The sequence below is a fragment of the Carassius carassius genome, chromosome 24 (assembly GCF_963082965.1).
Source record: "Carassius carassius chromosome 24, fCarCar2.1, whole genome shotgun sequence".
Taxonomy (NCBI): domain Eukaryota; kingdom Metazoa; phylum Chordata; class Actinopteri; order Cypriniformes; family Cyprinidae; genus Carassius; species Carassius carassius.
This window is the reverse complement of record NC_081778.1, coordinates 26,092,803-26,111,220: the sequence shown is the minus strand read 5'-3', so window position 1 is coordinate 26,111,220 and position 18,418 is coordinate 26,092,803. Positions and strand designations below refer to the sequence as shown.

The following is an 18,418-nucleotide window of genomic DNA, read 5'->3' as shown; positions in this document are numbered from 1 at the left end:
TCTAAGGGGACAGAAAGTAAAGAATAATGGGTAGGAGCTAATATAAAAAAAATAAAAGAGCAGAAGACATACTGTAAATGAAAGGATAAACAATGAATTGTGTCTACTGATGACATCCACAGTCTCATTTTATAATCTGTTTTACAACAAAAAAAATGAATCATTGCTAAACACAGTTTCTATGACACGATTCTCAGTTTTTAGGTTTGTTTTTGAATGTTAGATTTTGATGGATGCAGGAGACTGCCATGAACTTACATTATTTACTCAGACTGTGAACCAGACACCTGAATTGTCTCTTTAAAAGACACTGAAAATATGTTTGACTACACTGCGCATCTGGCTAAAAGGCTATTTCATGAATTCACCCCAAAATTAGCAAGTAAAAGAGAGCAAACATTAAAGAACATGCAAAATGAAACAGCGAGAAAGAGAAAGGTAAAAGCAGAGCTGAGGGAAGAGCAGACAGCTGGTAGAAGGAGATCTAAAGGCTCTTAGAGGTCTCAGGTGGGAGAGCTTTTCCGTGCAGGCCGGTGGTGCAGGAGAGCAGTGTGTGAGTGTGTAGCCCGCAGAATCGTGTTCCTGTACACTTCCGTGAGCCCCACAGGCCGTACTTCTGCTGCCTCCACTGCCGCCGCTACCATCTCCTCTGCTGCTGCCCATGAATATTTCAAGGGTGAATTACTCACCGGCACAGGGGATGCATATGAAATAGAAGCACTAAGTGAGCCCCAGGGGCAACATCTGGCCCTGTTCCTTCCTCTCATTCTCTATGCCTGCCCTGCTGACCAGAGTCTTTCTCTTCTGTATCACTGGTTCTCAACTGGTTTCAAGACTCTTCATTTTACATCAAGCAGTGATTCAGTGCAGTACCAAACTTGTTTATTGTACAGAAAATGTTCTTATATTCAAATATTAAAAGTTTTTTAATTATTATTAATGGTGATTTATTAATATGATGATTGGTTTCTAAATCCTTTGTTCATCTTCAGAACACAAGATATTCTTGATGAAATCCAAGAGCTTTTTGACACTGCATAGACAGCAACAGAACTGAAATGTTTTATGGACCAGAAAGGTAGTAAGGACATTGGTAAAAAAAAAATAGTCCATATGACATCAGTGGTTCAACCATAATGTTATGAAGCTACGAGAATACTTTTTCTGTACAGAGAAAACAAAAATAAAGACTTTTTCAATAATTTGTTGTTAAATTGTTGAATAAAGTTGTTATTTTTGCTTTCTTTGCTCATAATTTCTCAGAGAAAACAAGTCTGAATTCTTTCCTTTTTTTCCTTTTTTATTCTTTATTCCATAGGGGAAACAGGCTTCCACAGAAACGTAATGAAAAAAATATTAATAGTCTTTCATTTGCATTTGAACCCTTTGGAGTCCGTTAACGCGTATACGCGTTATGAGGCATTTTCTTCTGATAACCCCGAAAAGAACGTACTCGGTTACTAAACGTAACCTCGATTCTCTCTAGAAGAGCGAACGAGTACTGCGTCTTAGCTTAAGACGCTACGGGAAAAGTCTCTTTTCACGAAATACTGAAGCAAAAAATTATCCTTAATTTTGTATTTTTGTAAAGCGCATTTGCAGCAGTACACAGCCATAGGCGAGACGGCTCGTTCGCTCATTGGCTTGTTCTGCGGCAACTGCACAGCCTATCGAGCGCAGGTTGATGCAACATCAGACCCAGCATCAGGCTTCGCGCCCTTCTTGCCACTTCTCGCCGAAACGGGTGTGGCCCAACCTATAAAAGGAGCTCGAAAAGGCTGACTCACCTGATTTATTTCATCGCCGAAGCGAACCAGAGTGAATCGTACGCACGGCAGAGAACGCAGTACTCGTTCGCTCTTCTAGAGAGAACCGAGGTTACGTTTAGTAACCGAGTACGTTCTCTTACGAGAGCTCTCTCGTACTGCGTCTTAGCTTAAGACGCTACGGGAACCCAATGTAAAACGCCGTGCGCGCAGGGATCACACCAATAAACCTGAAGCAACGCCCAGGATTTACAGTGCACAGTCACCTGAGGGACTCACAGAGAGTCCAGGACAGAAAGGGGGAAAGCCCTCCGTCCCATATCTAGCAGCATCCGTAGATGCGGCAATATGACATCACACAGCCGAGGCAAGGCCTGACCAATGTGGCAATGCGGGTCTTACGCAATACTGCCCATATAACAGTCGGCAGCGCATAGCCCTCGTGAACTCAGAATTCCCCTCAGGGCCCTGATTCGACTATACCGACAGCAGCCTTGCTTGCAAGGCGGGGACCTCCAGGTTATAGAACCTGATAAATGTAGACGGCGAGGCCCAACCTGCCGCCATACATATATCCTGCAAGGAGATCCCAGTAGACCACGCCACGACGAGGCGACGCCTCTTGTGGAGTGTGCTCTGACGCCCAACGGGCACTGAAGGCCCCTGGAAGCAAAAGCTAACGCTATGGCGTCAACTATCCATCTGGATAGAGTCTATCTCGAAACAGCCATTCCCTTGGAACGTCCACCGAACGAGACAAACAGCTGCTCCGTCTGCCGAAAGGCAGCAGAGCGAGACACATAAGCTCTTTAAACCCTGACAGGGCAAAGAAGACTCGAGTCTCTATCCTCTCCTGACACCGGCAGGGCAGACAGGGCAATAACCTGAGCCCGAAACGGTGTGTTGAGGGATTTCGGCACATAACCGTGCCTAGGTTTGAGTATGACCCTTGAGTCATTGAGCCCAAACTCCAAGCACGACTGGCTCACCGAGAGTGCGTGCAAATCACCCACACGCTTCACCGAAGCGAGAGCCAACAAGAATACTGTCTTGAACAACAGATGCTGAAGGCTAACCGATTGGATAGGCTCAAAAGGGGGACCCTTCAAGGCCTCCAAAACCGCTGCGAGGTCCCACATAGGGACTGACGGAGGTCTGGGAGGATTCAGCCTCCTAGCTCCTCTGAGGAACCGGATGACTAAATCATTCCTTCCTATTAACTGACCGAGCGCGGTTTCAGAAAACGCCGCGATGGCCGCCACATAAACTTTGAGCGTGGATGGGGCTCTGCCCTTATCCAACAGCTCCTGTAGGAAGGAGAGGACCTCCGTCACCTCACAACTAAGGGGTGAATAACCTCGAGCTGTGCACCAGCTGGAGAACACCGACCACTTCGAGGCATACAGACGTCGTGTCGACGGAGCTCTAGCCTGAGTGATGGTATTTAGCACTCCCACTGCGAGATCAGCGGGTAACCGTTGAGCGCCCACACATGGAGGGACCACAACTCCGGTTGAGGGTGCCAAATCGAGCCCCTGGCCTGCGAGAGGAGGTCCCTCCTCAACGGTACCGGCCACGGGGCGATATCTGCCAACTGCATCAAATCTGGGAACCATTGTTGGTTCATCCAAAGAGGTGCTACAAGCAGTATTGAACATCTCGTTTCTCTCACCCGTTCCATCACCTGCGGAAGGAGGGAGACGGGAGGGAAAGCATAAAGCGGGCAGCACGGCCATTCCCGTGACAGCGCGCTTTCATTCTTGGAAAAGAACGCAGGGCAGTGAGCGTTTTCGTGGGACGCGAAGAGGTCCACCTCCGCCCTGCCAAATCTCTCCCACAACAGCCGGACTGTTTGCGGGTGTAGAGACCATTCGCCCGTAGGAACATTGCCTCTGGACAGCCTGTCTGGACCCAGATTCTGTAGCCCAGGCACATGCACTGCCCTCAGCGAACGCACGTTGCACTGAGCCTAAACCAGGAGGCGTTCCGCTAGCCTGTACAGATTTCAGGACCCGAGACCGCCCTGGCGATTTATGTAGGACACCACAGACATGTTGTCCGAACGGACTAGGACGTGGTGATCCTTGATTTGGGGACAAAAGCGCATCAGCGCGTTCTCCACTGCCAGCATTTCTAGACAGTTGATATGATGGAGCTTTTCCCGTTCTGACCATAGGCCAAAGGACGGTCTGCCCTCGAGCAGCGCTCCCCATCCCGAAGTGGAGGCGTCCGCCGACACCATCTTCACATTCGGGGAAGTCCCCAGGCTTACACCTGATTGGTACCAGCCGTTCTCTGTCCAAGGTGCCAGAGCTGTGACACAGCTCTGATTGACCTTGAGATGCCGCCGGCCAGATGCCCACACTCGGCGCGGCACCCGCGTCCTCAGCCAGAACTGCAGGGGGCGCATGCGGAGCAGGCCCAGCTGCAGAGCCGGAGATGCTGAGGCCATGAGGCCCAGCATCTTCTGACAGTGTTTGAGCGACACGGTCGCGCCGCAGCGGAAAGAACTCACTGCGCGCTGAATGCCCATCACGCGCTGTGGTGACAGCCGCGCCGTCATGGAACACGAGTTCAGAACTATACCCAGAAACAGAATCGTCTGACTGGGGTTCAGCGAACTCTTCGCCCAATTGACACTGAGGCCGAGCTTCTCGATGTGATCGAGTAAAACGGCCCTGTGGTCCACGAGCTCCGCTCGTGATCGGGCCAGAACCAGCCAGTCTTCCAAATAATCCAGCACTCGCATGCCTCTGAGTCTGAGAGGAGCGAGCGCTGCATCCATGCACCTCGTAAACGTACGAGGAGCCACGGAGGACTGTAAACTGGTATGCCTGGCCCTCGAAGGCGAATCTCAAATATCGCCTGTGGTTTGACGCTATCTGTATTTGAAAATACGCGTCCCTCAGATCTATTGACATGAACCAGTCCCCTCTGCGAATCTGCACGAGGAGTTTCCTGGTCGTAAGCATTTTGAAAACAGCGTTTCATCAATGCCTTGTTCAGCTGTCTTAGATCCAGTATGGGCCTGAGACCCCCGTCTCTCTTGGGCACCAGAAAGTATCTGCTGTACAGCCCCCCCTCGCTTTGAGCTTGAGACACAGGCTCTACAGCCCCTTTGCTCAACAGTTTTGATATTTCGGCCCAAAGTATGTGTGCTACTTCTGTTTTGACCGTAGTTTTGACGCGCGCTGAAAAGCGCAGAGTCGAAAAAAACTGTAGCGAGTAGCCTCTCTTTATAATGCCTAGCACCCAATCCAAAACCCCTGGAAGCTCTGACCATGCATCTGCATGAATGGCTAAGGGCTGGATGCGAAGCGCGCTCTATTGACTGGGCAACGGCGGCGCTCGGGTGTGCTGCGCATTTGAGGCGGGGAGCGCGCTGATCACAACGGGCAGATCGCTCCTCCTCGACCCCGTCCCGGCGCTTAACCGACTGGGGGAAGGCCTAGCAGGCCCCGTGGGACTCGATATGTCTGCTAGTAACTGTGGGCTGCATATGTGCACATTTACCACTTTCAACGCGCTGTCTGCCTGTGCAGAGCGTATGTGCACGGGCCTCGTTTTTACAGAAGCCCCGCGCCGTATGTGACATAGTGTATGTGGGCACTGGGGAGTGGGCACGTTTACTATGCGGCGCGCTCGACCAATCTGTGTCGATCTTATGTGCGCGAGCCCTGTGTGCAGGGCTGTGCTTACATGTGGAGATGGGCACTGAGGAGTGGGCATCGTCACTGCATTTATAGCACCATCGGCCGTGGCCAGACGAGCGTGCACGGGTTTTGTTTTTACAGAAACCACATGACGCGTGTGACATAGTAATTGTGGGCACTGAGGGGTGGGCACGCTTACTATGCAGTGTGCGCGATCGACTTGAGTCGCTTTTATGGGCGCAGGCCCTGTGTGCAGGGCTGTGCTTACATGTGGAGATGGGCACTGAGGAGTGGGCATCGTCACTACATTTATAGCACCATCGGCCGTGGCCGGACGAACGTGCATGGGTTTCGTTTTTACAGAAACCACATGACGCGTGTGACATAGTGATTGTGGGCACTGAGGAGTGGGCACATCTACTATGCTTTTATGGGCGCGAGCCCTGTGTGAAGGGCTGTGCTTATATGTGGAGATGGGCACTGAGCAGTGGGCATCGTCACTACATTTATAGCACCATCGGCCGTGGCCGGGACACCAGAAATTACACCTTTTTCGGGAAATATCTGGTTAGCCGTGATAATGGTCTTTGTGTGCAGGCAAGCGGGCAACCGTACAGGCTTGCGCATTGCAAAAGATGCTGAAACAGTCACAATCTCTGGAACTGAAACAGCGGCGCGCTTAGGTGAGAGCCCGGCCACAGCGGAACTCGTACACCGGCGCTTCGATGAAGCAGCCATCGTGTGTAGTGCAGACACAGCGTCATGCAGCATGCATAGATGGCTTTCCTAGGATGGCTTCGGGGCTCCCGGCCTGACCGTAATCCTCTGCCGCGGTCCCCGCGGCGCGGGGCGACGGCCGGTAGAGCGAGAACGGGGGTCTCGAGCTGCGTTGCTGAAGCTGTTGTGATAACGGCTTTTGTGTGCAGGCAAGCGGGCAACTGTCCAGGCTTGCGCGTTGCAGAAAACGCTGAGACAGTCACATTTCCTGGAACTGAAACAGCGGCGCGCTTGGGTGAGAGCTCGGTCAGAGCGGAACTCGTACACCTGCGCTTCGATAAAGTAGCCATCGCGAGTAGTGCAGCCGCAGCGTCACACAGCAGGCTTTAGATGGCAACACCGCTTTTGCTGCCGTCCAGCAGAGGGCAGACAAAGGTGCGTCGCTATCGCCTGTTCCACCGGCGGAAGTGACTGGTAGTTCCTGTTTTTTTTAGCATCATCAGTGTGGAGAATGCTAGTGAGACAGACGAACGAGTTCGCGCTGAATATGGAGCCTTCGCCACCTCTTCGTGAAGCTCAGGAAGAAATGAGGCGGGCTTTGAGAAGTACGCTCATCCAAAAGGGAAATACCATCCAGCCGGGAACGAGAGGGGGGGCGCTGGTGCAAACCACTCGCGGCCGAGACTCGTCGCGGCAACGCGAGCATTCGCCCCGGCTCCTTCTCGATGTCAGCTCGTCTGCTGGGCTTCTGAGCAGAAGGCGCAAGATCCTCGGAGCTCACCCAGCCCTCACTACCCGAAGCTAGCAGAGAGCGCGTGTCTTCTTCCCCCGACGCGGCCCTGAGATCGACTTCCTCGGACGACGCGCCGGCAAACAGCGGCCGCTGCCCACCGGGAAGCGATGCAGGGGGAGCCGGTGAAGCAGGGCGAACCGGCGAGCTCGGTTGAGCTGAAGACGGTTCCGGAATCCGCTGGAAGCGATGCTTTTACGGCGCCTCAGCGCAGCGGAGAATGCAGGCTCAGAGAAAAAGGCCAGGCGAGTCCTCAGAGTCACCATGGCAACAGCTCGCAGTGGGGGCATCCGCCGTCAGCGAGCGCGAGCGCTGCATGATCTTCACCCAGGCAGGAGACACAGATGACGTACCGGTCTCCCTCGCTGAGTGGGGCTCTGACGAGCCGCAGGAAGGCATCTTGAAAAAGACGCGAGCTCTTTTACGAGTGTGTGTCGCAGGGCGAACACACACACACATAAAGAACAGCTGGATATAACAGAATTGAAAGGATATAGGCGCCGGATAGCGCAGCAGGAACGGTAGTGGAAGGCGGCGATGCCAGCAGCTTCAGAATGGCTCGTCCTGCTGATATGCTTTCTCAGACGGCGCTTGCTTCCTTCGTGATCCAGCGATGCGTGAGCTTCGCTGAAGAGATGAAAAATCAGGTGAGTCAGCCTTTTCGAACTCCTCTGTTGCATCAACCTGCGCTCGATAGGCTGTGCAGTTGCCGCAGAACAAGCCAATGAGCGAACGAGCCGTCTCGCCTACGGCTGTGTACTGCTGCAAATGCGCTTTACAAAAATACAAAATTAAGGATAATTTTTTGCTTCAGTATTTCGTGAAAAGAGACTTTTCCCGTAGCGTCTTAAGCTAAGACGCAGTACGAGAGAGCTCTCGTAAGAGAACTTAAAGTACAGTTTCAGTTTTGATCATACAGATAAGAGCAATACATCAATCGAATCTGTAAAGGGTCTACTTTTTTTGTATACAGACAAAATAACAACAAAACTTTGTGCATTTATAAAATAAAGATTACAAACGAGGTGCGCTGTCTGCAGCCTTTGTCTGCGGTGATCTTCATTTACAAACTGTAACTGAATACTCAACAAAGAGACATGAGAGATATATCTATAGAAAGCTTGACATGTCTAACTTTTAAACTAAACAAGTGCTGCCGAAAACAAATATTCTGTGATAAAGTAATCCATATGAAAACAACGCGATGTCCAGTCTTTCACATCTCCCTTCATTATATCTAATGCGACCACACCCCTGCGCTGAACGTGCTTTTGAGATTATAATGTTTCACTGAAGCACGCAGCTTGAATACGCCCATACAACAGAAAACAAGGCAGCAAGACTGTTCCTCTAGTTTTTTTATTTTACTGTTTGCTTCGCGATGAGAGGAATAAGACATAATTCACCCCAAAAAGATGTGATGTGGATTACCTCAGGATTTGAGATTTGGATTTCCTCAGAAAAAAAAGAATGAAGCGCTTTATTCAGCAGAGATCATAAACATAAGTCCCTTTTTATTTATTTATATACTTGTACTAGTTTTCACATAAAGTGTAAACATTTTACTAGTTAGACTTTTTCCAAACTATAATTCCTGACTAAATGTATAATCAAGTGAAACATTATGAAGTTTCAATAACAATATACACTACTGTAGGTAAGGAATGTATGTTGTCATTGCTTACCTACCTTTTTGTATTTTTTATTCTTTTATTATGTGTTTTTTGTTCTATCGCTGGCATTCTGTTGCACTGCGAAGCTTCTGTCACGAAAACAAATTCCTTGTATGTGTAAACATACAGTCAGGCAATAAAGCTCATTCTGATTATGATTCTGATTCTGATACTATACCATTCAAAAGCTTGATTAAATAATATAAATGTAACAAATAAATGTAAATGTAACAAACAATGCTGTTCTTTAAATTTTCCCCCCAAAAACCTGAAAAAATATTCTCAGCTCTTTTCAACATTAATAATAATAATAATAATAATAATAACAATAAATGTTTTTTTTTCTTTTTAGAAAATCAGATTTCTAAAAGGATTTCTGAAGGATTGTGTGACTGGCGTAATGACAAAGCTTTGAATGTCAGCTTTGATTGTTCCTAATTAACTGTTTAACTTCACTCACAAGAAAATATTACATTATTTTTTGGGATAATTAAATATATTCTAAATAAACTACAAACATAAAATCTATACATTTTGTCCTCACATTCTTTGTTGTAACTCTTCCCTCTCAGTGACACAGCTGACTGAAAGGCTCATTATGCAGCTCATTATGCCTTTGTCTTTTCAGGTGTAAATCCAAATGATATTCATGATAGTTGACGCCTACTCGCATATGACTTTTGCAAATAAAAAGTGTCTTAGAAAATTTAAATCAATATATTATTTTCTGTGAGTGAGTAAACACATTATTTTCACATAATTTAGAAAGAAAAATTCTAGACTACAAGCTCCAGTTCTCAAAAGTCCCAGGAACCAATGTTCTGTATGTTTTATGGCCTTATTCAAGTGATTTAACATTTTTAGTTTTTCACTAACCACGAATAAATTTTTTTTCTATAACACACAATCGTGTACATACATGCTGCTCACATATTATTATAGCCCAGTTTGTGCTGATTACAGTGATATATTAGACTTTAGCCATTTAGATGTTTATAAGCAACTGAAAAAAGGTACAAATGTCAGGGCATGACAAAACTTCTCCGGGCCTCAAAAATACCCTTAGACCTCAGAGGGTTAAGATATGATTTCTTTTGATTTTGAAGTGCAGTAAGTCATGTTCTTAACTGGCTTTGTGAGGTTCACACTGCCTCATCTTGGCCACACACGCTTTTTGATGTTCAGTCGAATGCAAAACCTCACCCTGCTTTGCAGTTGCTGGTTGCCGGCGCTCCTAATAGCACTGAAGATTATGGCAGTAGACTATCTGTTCTAGTATTTTCCCTTGCTAAACTGAGAAATCCTCCCTAAGCCCTCTCAGAAGGGTGAGTGTGTGTGTCGAAAGACAATGAGAGGTGTGAAGTGCAAAGCACAGTGAGAATTCTCTTCATAGGCTGGGAGGGAGGCTAATTCCAGCTTTTAGCCCCAGTATCGATCTAGTCACTTGATTAATCACCTTAAATTGACATGCCACTCCCTTGTGGGCACCGCTCATCAGATGCCTGCTCTGTAATGAGGGCATGATGAGAAAGCAAGAGGAGGAGGAGGAGGAAGAAGAGGGAGGTTGAGCCCTCATTATGAGTGTGTTTGCTCATATTATGGACCTCAAATTGGAATTTATAAACACTTTATCCTAACTTCATTCTCTCTGTCTTCATGTCTTGGTGTCCTGATCCAGCTTTTCATGCTCTTTATCTATTATTTGGAATCATATGTCCAGCATCAGTCTTGTACTGTTCAGTTTTTGTTTGAGATCTTGATATTGGCCTTTGCCAAGGCGTTTGCTAAGAATGCATTTCTGGTGTTTCTTGTATTTCTATCCATGTCTGAAACTCTGGTTCCTCTAAAGTGCCACAACTACAGCGTGAATGCACTGGTCCTGGAGAATCAGCCCCCAGGCACTTTTGTCCTGCGTGTGCAGGCTCACGACGCCGACACTGGGCTCAATGGGGAGGTCAAGTATGGGATAATGCAGAGGGACGGGGCCTCACCAGGGTTCACTATCAACCCTGACACAGGTATTTCCTTCCTTCTTTACCAGATCATTGATTACACGCAATTGAGCCTTAGCTGGCATGTGTTTTTAGTCAATGGGACTCTTTCTTTAAACATGAGCAGAATGAATGCCATTTAGTTGCATTAAGCTTGTGAAATCACCAAAGAGCATTGTATGTGTTGTGTAGGTTTGATCAGTACGGTGGTAAGTTTTGATCGAGAGAGACAGCGAGAGTATACACTCTCGGTCACGGCTACAGACCAAGCAAAGGAGCCCCTTATCGGCATCTGTCAGATCACTGTCCTCATCGCTGACCAGAACGACAACGACCCAAAGTTTGAGAACAGCCGTTATCAATGTAAGAACCACTAAACAATGTTTATAAGTCTTATTGAAGACCTGGTCAAACTGATGCCGATGTTAGCTACAGTGTACAAGGCAGCACACTTTTCTTATGTAAATCCCAAAGTAAAAGCTTTTTCTAAAGAGACATTTTTTATTTGTTACATAGTGATACTTTGAATGAAATCTTCCAAATGGTCTTCTGTGGTGATAGGATCTGTTGGCCTTACTTAAGATATGTTCCTCTGCTTGTGTGCATATGTAAAGGAGAGCAAGAAGGCATTCATGACATAGCCCCAACTCAAGGTTGTAGCTGTAGACTCTTTAAACATTTATACATGGACCTTTAACATTGCACTTAAGGGCAGTAAGGATTTTGCAAGCTTAAAGAATTCTCAAGTTCAAGATTTCTGGGTTTAGTCAACACATTAAACCTCAATATTAAAAATGCATAATGGTCTGAGCAAGGTGAGCTTTACTGCGCTGAACACAGTATAAACACATCACTAATAATTTTTAGATGCAGTCGTTTGCAAGCCTGGAAAGCTTGCTTAGCCTAGAAGTATGAGAAATTTGCTGTGCTCTTCTAAGTGATTTTATTTATAATTGCAAATATAAGTTCAGTAAATTTGATGACAGAATTCCTTTTCATCACATTAAAAGCGGTACTGAGAAAGTTCATTAACTATTAAAGAGAAAAATTTAAACATTTCTGGGACATGACCCCCCCCCCTTTTTCCCTGCACATGGATTTTAATAGCAGCAGGCATTGCTTGTATTTAGACTGTTGTTATTTGTTTTTATTGTTAACCCTAACTGTGCCAGACTTCCTGCGAGAGGACACACCAGTTGGGACAAGCTTCCTGAGGGCAGCAGCTCATGATGATGACCAGGGCACCAATGCAGCCATTACCTACTCTCTGTCCCAGCAGACCCCAGCCTACTTTCATATCAACCCCAGCACGGGATGGATCTACGTCAACCATCCTATCTCACAGGTGCACAAACACACACACCTTTACCAAGCTTTTAAAATGGGAGCATGCAAAATACTTCTGCTGTTATAAAGCTAATTATTACTTTGCAAAATCAATTTCTGTTGGGCAGACCCTTTGAGCACCTGAGCAGAAAAATACATGTATAAGGAAATCTCTGTCTATCCCTCTCTCTGTCTCTCTCTGTCTCTCTCTCTCTCTCTCTCTCTCTCTCTCTCTCTCTCTCTCTCTCTATATATATATATATATATATATATATATATATATCTGTGTGTATGTGATTAAGACAGGAATAATTGACGATGGGCTGTTGAATTATTAGAAAAATAATGCACACCCGAGGTGGTGATGCGGCCAAGGCGCGAATCGGGATTCTTCCGGTTTTTGTACTTAAATCGCTATTGTGAGTAGGACTATTTTTTCCACGTCTCATCCAATGCCTCTTTTGCTAGTACCAAAACGTAATTTTAAAGCTGGTAACAGAGGCTTGAGCCATTGATAGCATTCTGATGCAGTTATTAATTGAGTTATTAGCAAGAGAGCAAGAGCGACAGAGACACACACACAGAGAGAGAGAGAGAGTTCTGCTGCAGCGTCTGTAAACAGCGATGAAATGTCACGTGTAGCCTTTAAGTTGCTACACTATGTCTAACAGATAAAATCATCAAGGCAGCGCTGACAACAGCTTTTTGTGCAAACTGCGGAACCGTTATTACAGTAACTATGCGAAGTGATATGGAACTGTAATGCGGTCAAGAGAGCTTCCTGGAACTACGTTCACCGTGCCTTTCCCAAAAAATAATTGCACACCTCAGAACGTTCGTCAGCCAATCAGATTCAAAAATTCAATGGCCCCCGTAGAATAAATAAATATAATTTATAATAAACACAGTTGTAGTCCTTAAATATATGAAGGATTTATAATATTATTGCTTGACTTGTTTTTGTTAAGTTAATTTGCTCTATTTAATTTTTTCTCTTTGAGGACGTCTCCAAATTTTTTGTCGAATTTAGTTAACCTTTGTTTTTGTCCCTAAAGTATAGAGTAAACACATGCACTTGTGTGAACAAACATGTTTAAAGATGACATGCATACATTCCTGCTGAGAAAACTTAATACTGCTTATTGTAGTACAGGACCTGAAAAGGCAAACTTTTGGAGCCAGTTAAGCAAAGTTTACTGCTGACTCAATCTTAGAAAGTATTTTTCAATTAGTAAGAGTAATTTGAAAGAATCATTAAAGTAAAAAAAGCTGCTTAACTGCTGTACATGATATTCTGGATGTGAAACATCCTATGGATGATGGTAGTATCAGGGATTGCTCTCCTCTTTGAAACTCCATCGTCAGAAAAACTTCACCTGTCATCACTGGTATCAGTGACAACTTACATATTATTACAGTGTATGCTGATAAGCCCCTAAGCTGGATTATATCACCTGTCTCTTGTGCTGACAGACATCACGGATCAGCCAGCAGATAATCGCTACAGACGGAGGGAGTCGGAACAGCTCGGTCGACCTCACTGTCATCATCACCAATGTGCACAACCAGCACCCGCAGTGGGAACAGGTGGAATATTGGGTCACGATCCCAGAGAACACACCGCGCGACACCAAAATATTGGTGAGACATTCATATTCCACCACAGTTTCCTCTCTGCTTCCAAACACAAAGTACCACTACATTTAAAAAAAATAAATAAAAAGTTTACACAAAAGCATGGCTTTTCAGCCATTCAGATTGTGCAGCTGTTCCTAACTATTACACTAATATGTAATCATATACTCTACCATTCAAAAGTATAATTTATTATTATAATAATTTATTAATGATTAATATAATTTGTAATTAATTAATGTAATTTCATCATGTGATGGCAAAGCTGAATTTTCAGCACCTTCACTCCATTTTTCGGTTCTTTGACGTACAGAAAGTTCAAAAGAACAGCTTTTATATAATCTTTTGTAACATTGTTAATGTCTTTATTGTACATTCTAATCAATTTAATGTACGTATACGGTTCATTTTCACTAAGCTTCTCTTAGTTGATTCTGGTAAGCTTGTCTTAGTTGATTGTCTTTTCAGCCTTTGCATCAGTTCACTGTTTTTTTGGAAATGAGAAGTGGTTTTCACTCACAAAGGCAGTGTTGTGACTTTCTGCTGAAGCTTGTCACATCTTATCCAGCCTTCATCTTGTTTGCTATTTCAGCCTGTTTCATTCACTGTAAAATTTTTATATTGGTCTTGGAGCTTGTACTCGGAGAGAGATCACCATTCACAAACAACCTCATTTGTCCAGCAAACTCAAGCAAACTGCTTGTCTGAACATTCTATTCTAATTCATTCAAAAGGGGCGAAAAGGCCAGTCCTCTGAGTCCGTTTTCCTCACATACAGCAGATTTATCAGTGGAGTGCCAAGAGGAATTCAGCTGGAGTCACTGTGTTTCCCTTACATCAGCGGCTTCCTCTGGCTGCTGCCAGCTATTCTGCAATCTGTATGAACCTCTGCATCTGTCTTAGCAGTCCTCAGTGGCACAAACTATGGCAGGGATGTTCACCTCTTCACGTTGCCACAGGATGTAAAATAGGCTTAGGTGGGATTTTTTTGTTTTTGTTTAGACACTCTTACTGTCTTTGCATTGGAAGGCAGCTATGTAGTCAGTGCATTAAGTTTTGAAACTGAAATTTACTGTACATACATCCACAATCTACTTTTTATTTTATTTTACATATTCATGGCGATGAAGAACAGGAAAAAGAGCTAAAACAGCATGTAGCATAGTTTCTAATTGGTCGGGACTTTATTAGCAGCGTGAAGCTCGGTTAACTGCATTCATCTCCTGACAACCTACCCTCCTCTGGGGGCTTCTGTTAGCATCCCTGTCAAAGAAAATTAATATTGTTCTAATGAACTGTTCCACACCGCATGTTACATATTTTAATACAAATGTTTTTTTGTTTTTTTGTTTTTTTTTACTCTCTAATCACCTTCTATTGAACTTCACTCAATTATTTATATTACTTAACATTCTCACTTATACTAATAGAATTCTAACCTACACTACTTTCATATTTATAAATATTTAGTATAGTATAGACTCTCACAGATGTTGAATATATATATATATATATATATATATATATATATATATATATATGTATTTCTACAATCTGATCCTCTGCACAGCATGAATTCTGTTATAAGCAGGGTATTAGTAGTGTAAGTAAAACTGTCACTTTAGGGCACAATATTCAATGTGACCGCATTAAAGCAAATTTTATGACTGGCACTGAAAAGGAGCCACTGCAAGGCATCTCTGATCAGCTTTTTCTTTCTGATGCCATTGCTGTGTAATGAGATGATTTCTAATTATTGCTAATTTCATGGCACCTAAGGCTATGCTCATTTTGCTGGGAGTGCCATTATCCATCTTATCAATCAGATGTGTTTTTTTGAACAGCTCTCTTCACCAGATCTCACCAGCTTATCTGTTTCAGTCTTTTTAAGTGGTTATTTTTGATTTTGTCAACAGCTTTTCTCTATAATACAGGACATGAGAACACAGCTCTCAGAATGAGATTTCTTCTGCCATCACTCCATTTATGGTCTTGCTTGTACCTGTTGCCGATTCAGGGCCAAGAGTTTCTCATTGTGTTAGATTTATTGGGTCTGGGGGGGGGTGGGGGGGTCACTAGTGTATGTTTTAGTCTGTATTTTGGGATTCATAAATGAATATTTCAACTGGAACATTTTTGACACATCTGTGCATCATTACTGAATATTTATGTAAAAGCTTAAAAATGGCCTGTTTAATTTTGATTGAACAGTTACTTTTAATTAATATAACCAGAAAGATTTCCTGAATGACTAGCTGAAATTGAGGCACAAAATCACTTTCCAGAACCTCTTCATTCACTGTTCCTTGCTAATAGAATGATCTTAACACTATATGGACTGCCAAGTCCCTAACATTATTTAAGAAAATCTTGAATTAGTACAACCCGAATTCCGGAAAAGTTGGGAAGTTTTTTAAATTTTAATAAAATGAAAACTAAAAGACTTTCAAATCACATGAGCCAATATTTTATTCACAATAGAACATAGATAACGTAGCAAATGTTTAAACTGAGAAATTTTACACTTTTATCCACTTAATTAGCTCATTTAAAATGTAATGCCTGCTACAGGTCTCAAAAAAGTTGGCACGGGGGCAACAAATGGCTAAAAAAGCAAGCAGTTTTGAAAAGATTCAGCTGGGAGAACATCTAGTGATTAATTAAGTTAATTGATATCAGGTCTGTAACATGATTAGCTATAAAAGCTTTGTCTTAGAGAATCAGAGTCTCTCAGAAGTAAAGATGGGCAGAGGCTCTCCAATCTGTGAAAAACTTTAAAAACAATGTTCCTCAACGTCAAATTGCAAAGGCTTTGCAAATCTCATCATCTACAGTGCATAACATCATCAAAAGATTCAGAGAAACTGGAGAAATCTCTGTGCGTAAGGGACAAGGCCGGAGACCTTTATTGGATGCCCGTGGTCTTCGGGCTCTCAGACGACACTGCATCACTCATCGGCATGATTGGGTCAATGACATTACTAAATGGGCCCAGGAATACTTTCAGAAACCACTGTCGGTAAACACAATCCGCCGTGCCATCAGCAGATGCCAACTAAAGCTCTATCATGCAAAAAGGAAGCCATATATGAACATGGTCCAGAAGCGCCGTCGTGTCCTGTGGGCCAAGGCTCATTTAAAATGGACTATTTCAAAGTGGAATAGTGTTTTATGGTCAGACGAGTCCAAATTTGGCATTCTTGTTGGAAATCACGGACGCGGTGTCCTCCGGGCTAAAGAGGAGGGAGACCTTCCAGCATGTTATCAGCGTTCAGTTCAAAAGCCAGCATCTCTGATGGTATGGGGGTGCATAAGTGCATACGGTATGGGCAGCTTGCATGTTTTGGAAGGCTCTGTGAATGCTGAGAGGTATATAAAGGTTTTAGAGCAACATATGCTTCCCTCCAAACAACGTCTATTTCAGGGAAGGCCTTGTTTATTTCAGCAGGACAATGCAAAACCACATACTGCAGCTATAACAACAGCATGGCTTCGTCGTAGAAGAGTCCGGGTGCTAACCTGGCCTGCCTGCAGTCCAGATCTTTCACCTATAGAGAACATTTGGTGCATCATTAAACGAAAAATATGTCAAAGACGACCACGAACTCTTCAGCAGCTGGAAATCTATATAAGGCAAGAATGGGACCAAATTCCAACAGCAAAACTCCAGCAACTCATAGCCTCAATGCCCAGACGTCTTCAAACTGTTTTGAAAAGAAAAGGAGATGCTACACCATGGTAAACATGCCCCGTCCCAACTATTTTGAGACCTGTAGCAGAAATCAAAATTGAAATGAGCTCATTTTGTGCATAAAATTGTAAACTTTCTCAGTTTAAACATTTGCTATGTTATCTATGTTCTATTGTGAATAAAATATTGGCTCATGTGATTTGAAAGTCTTTTAGTTTTCATTTTATTAAAATGTAAAAAACGTCCCAACTTTTCCGGAATTCGGGTTGTACTTAACTGCATCCTGCTAACTCTTTGAAAAAAAAGAAATAAACCTCCTTTGCTTTCATAAATCCCTCTCTGTTCAAGCTTGTGCTATTCTAGATTATGTTTGAAATCACTTGTATAAAGTGTCTGCTAAATGAATAAATGTAAATAGTGCATGGCTGATCAACAAGCTAGACCAGTACCAAAACAGCACTAGCTAGCCTAATCAACCATGACAAGTGTGAAAGGTGTAGCTGTATTAGACAAGCTGTACTGTTTATCCTCTCCAAGATATCTTTAGTCAGGTTTCTGCATGTCGGGGTGTGTGTGTGTTAGCATTAAGTCTGCCACAGTGTGTATATGAAGGTGATGGTCCTGGGGGCAGTGTGTCAGAGCAGATCTGCGTGTTGTTGTCCAATCTAATAGCTCTGCTAATGGAAGATGTACCTGGAGGTCACCTTCACTGTCTCCTCAGTCAGAAAACAAGATAAGTGTTTTTACCACTTCCCTTCCTGCTCTCTGTTGAGTGTCAATATCATTTCATATTCAACCACTCTTTTTTTTAACTACTTCGTCATACTCTCACACTTCTTTTAGTTGGATGTAATGATTATAACTTAAGTCAAGGGGTTTCAAAACACAGGTTGCACAAGTATTCAGATGCAATCACTGCCTTTGTTAATGAAACACACCTTGTCAATTGGACAAATAACCTCATTTTCTTTAACCTTCCTTTCACGTGTCTCTGTTTCCCTCCTGTCAATGATCACACCGACACCCAGAACTCTAACATCGATGTTCCCTGTAATATGACTTGAAAAACAAAGTGCTTCACAACAATTACAGTCGATCTCTCTTTCGCTTCAACTCTCCAAATACAGTATGAACTCCCTAATGTCAAATAACTGTAGCAACTGGCTGTTCAGATCT

General features: G+C 44.0%; 1 protein-coding gene across 4 annotated transcripts in view; it reads left to right on the top strand.

Moving 5' to 3' along the window:
- Positions 1-18,418, top strand: part of LOC132103298 (neural-cadherin-like) — a 180,534-nt gene that overhangs the window by 135,138 nt on the left and 26,978 nt on the right. For all 4 annotated transcript variants that reach the window (XM_059508288.1, XM_059508285.1, XM_059508286.1 and 1 more), the window contains exons 9-12: positions 10,449-10,617; positions 10,783-10,953; positions 11,763-11,935; positions 13,390-13,557. In XM_059508288.1, coding sequence (XP_059364271.1) covers positions 10,449-10,617; positions 10,783-10,953; positions 11,763-11,935; positions 13,390-13,557 — 681 coding nt within the window. The remainder of the gene's footprint in view (positions 1-10,448; positions 10,618-10,782; positions 10,954-11,762; positions 11,936-13,389; positions 13,558-18,418) is intronic.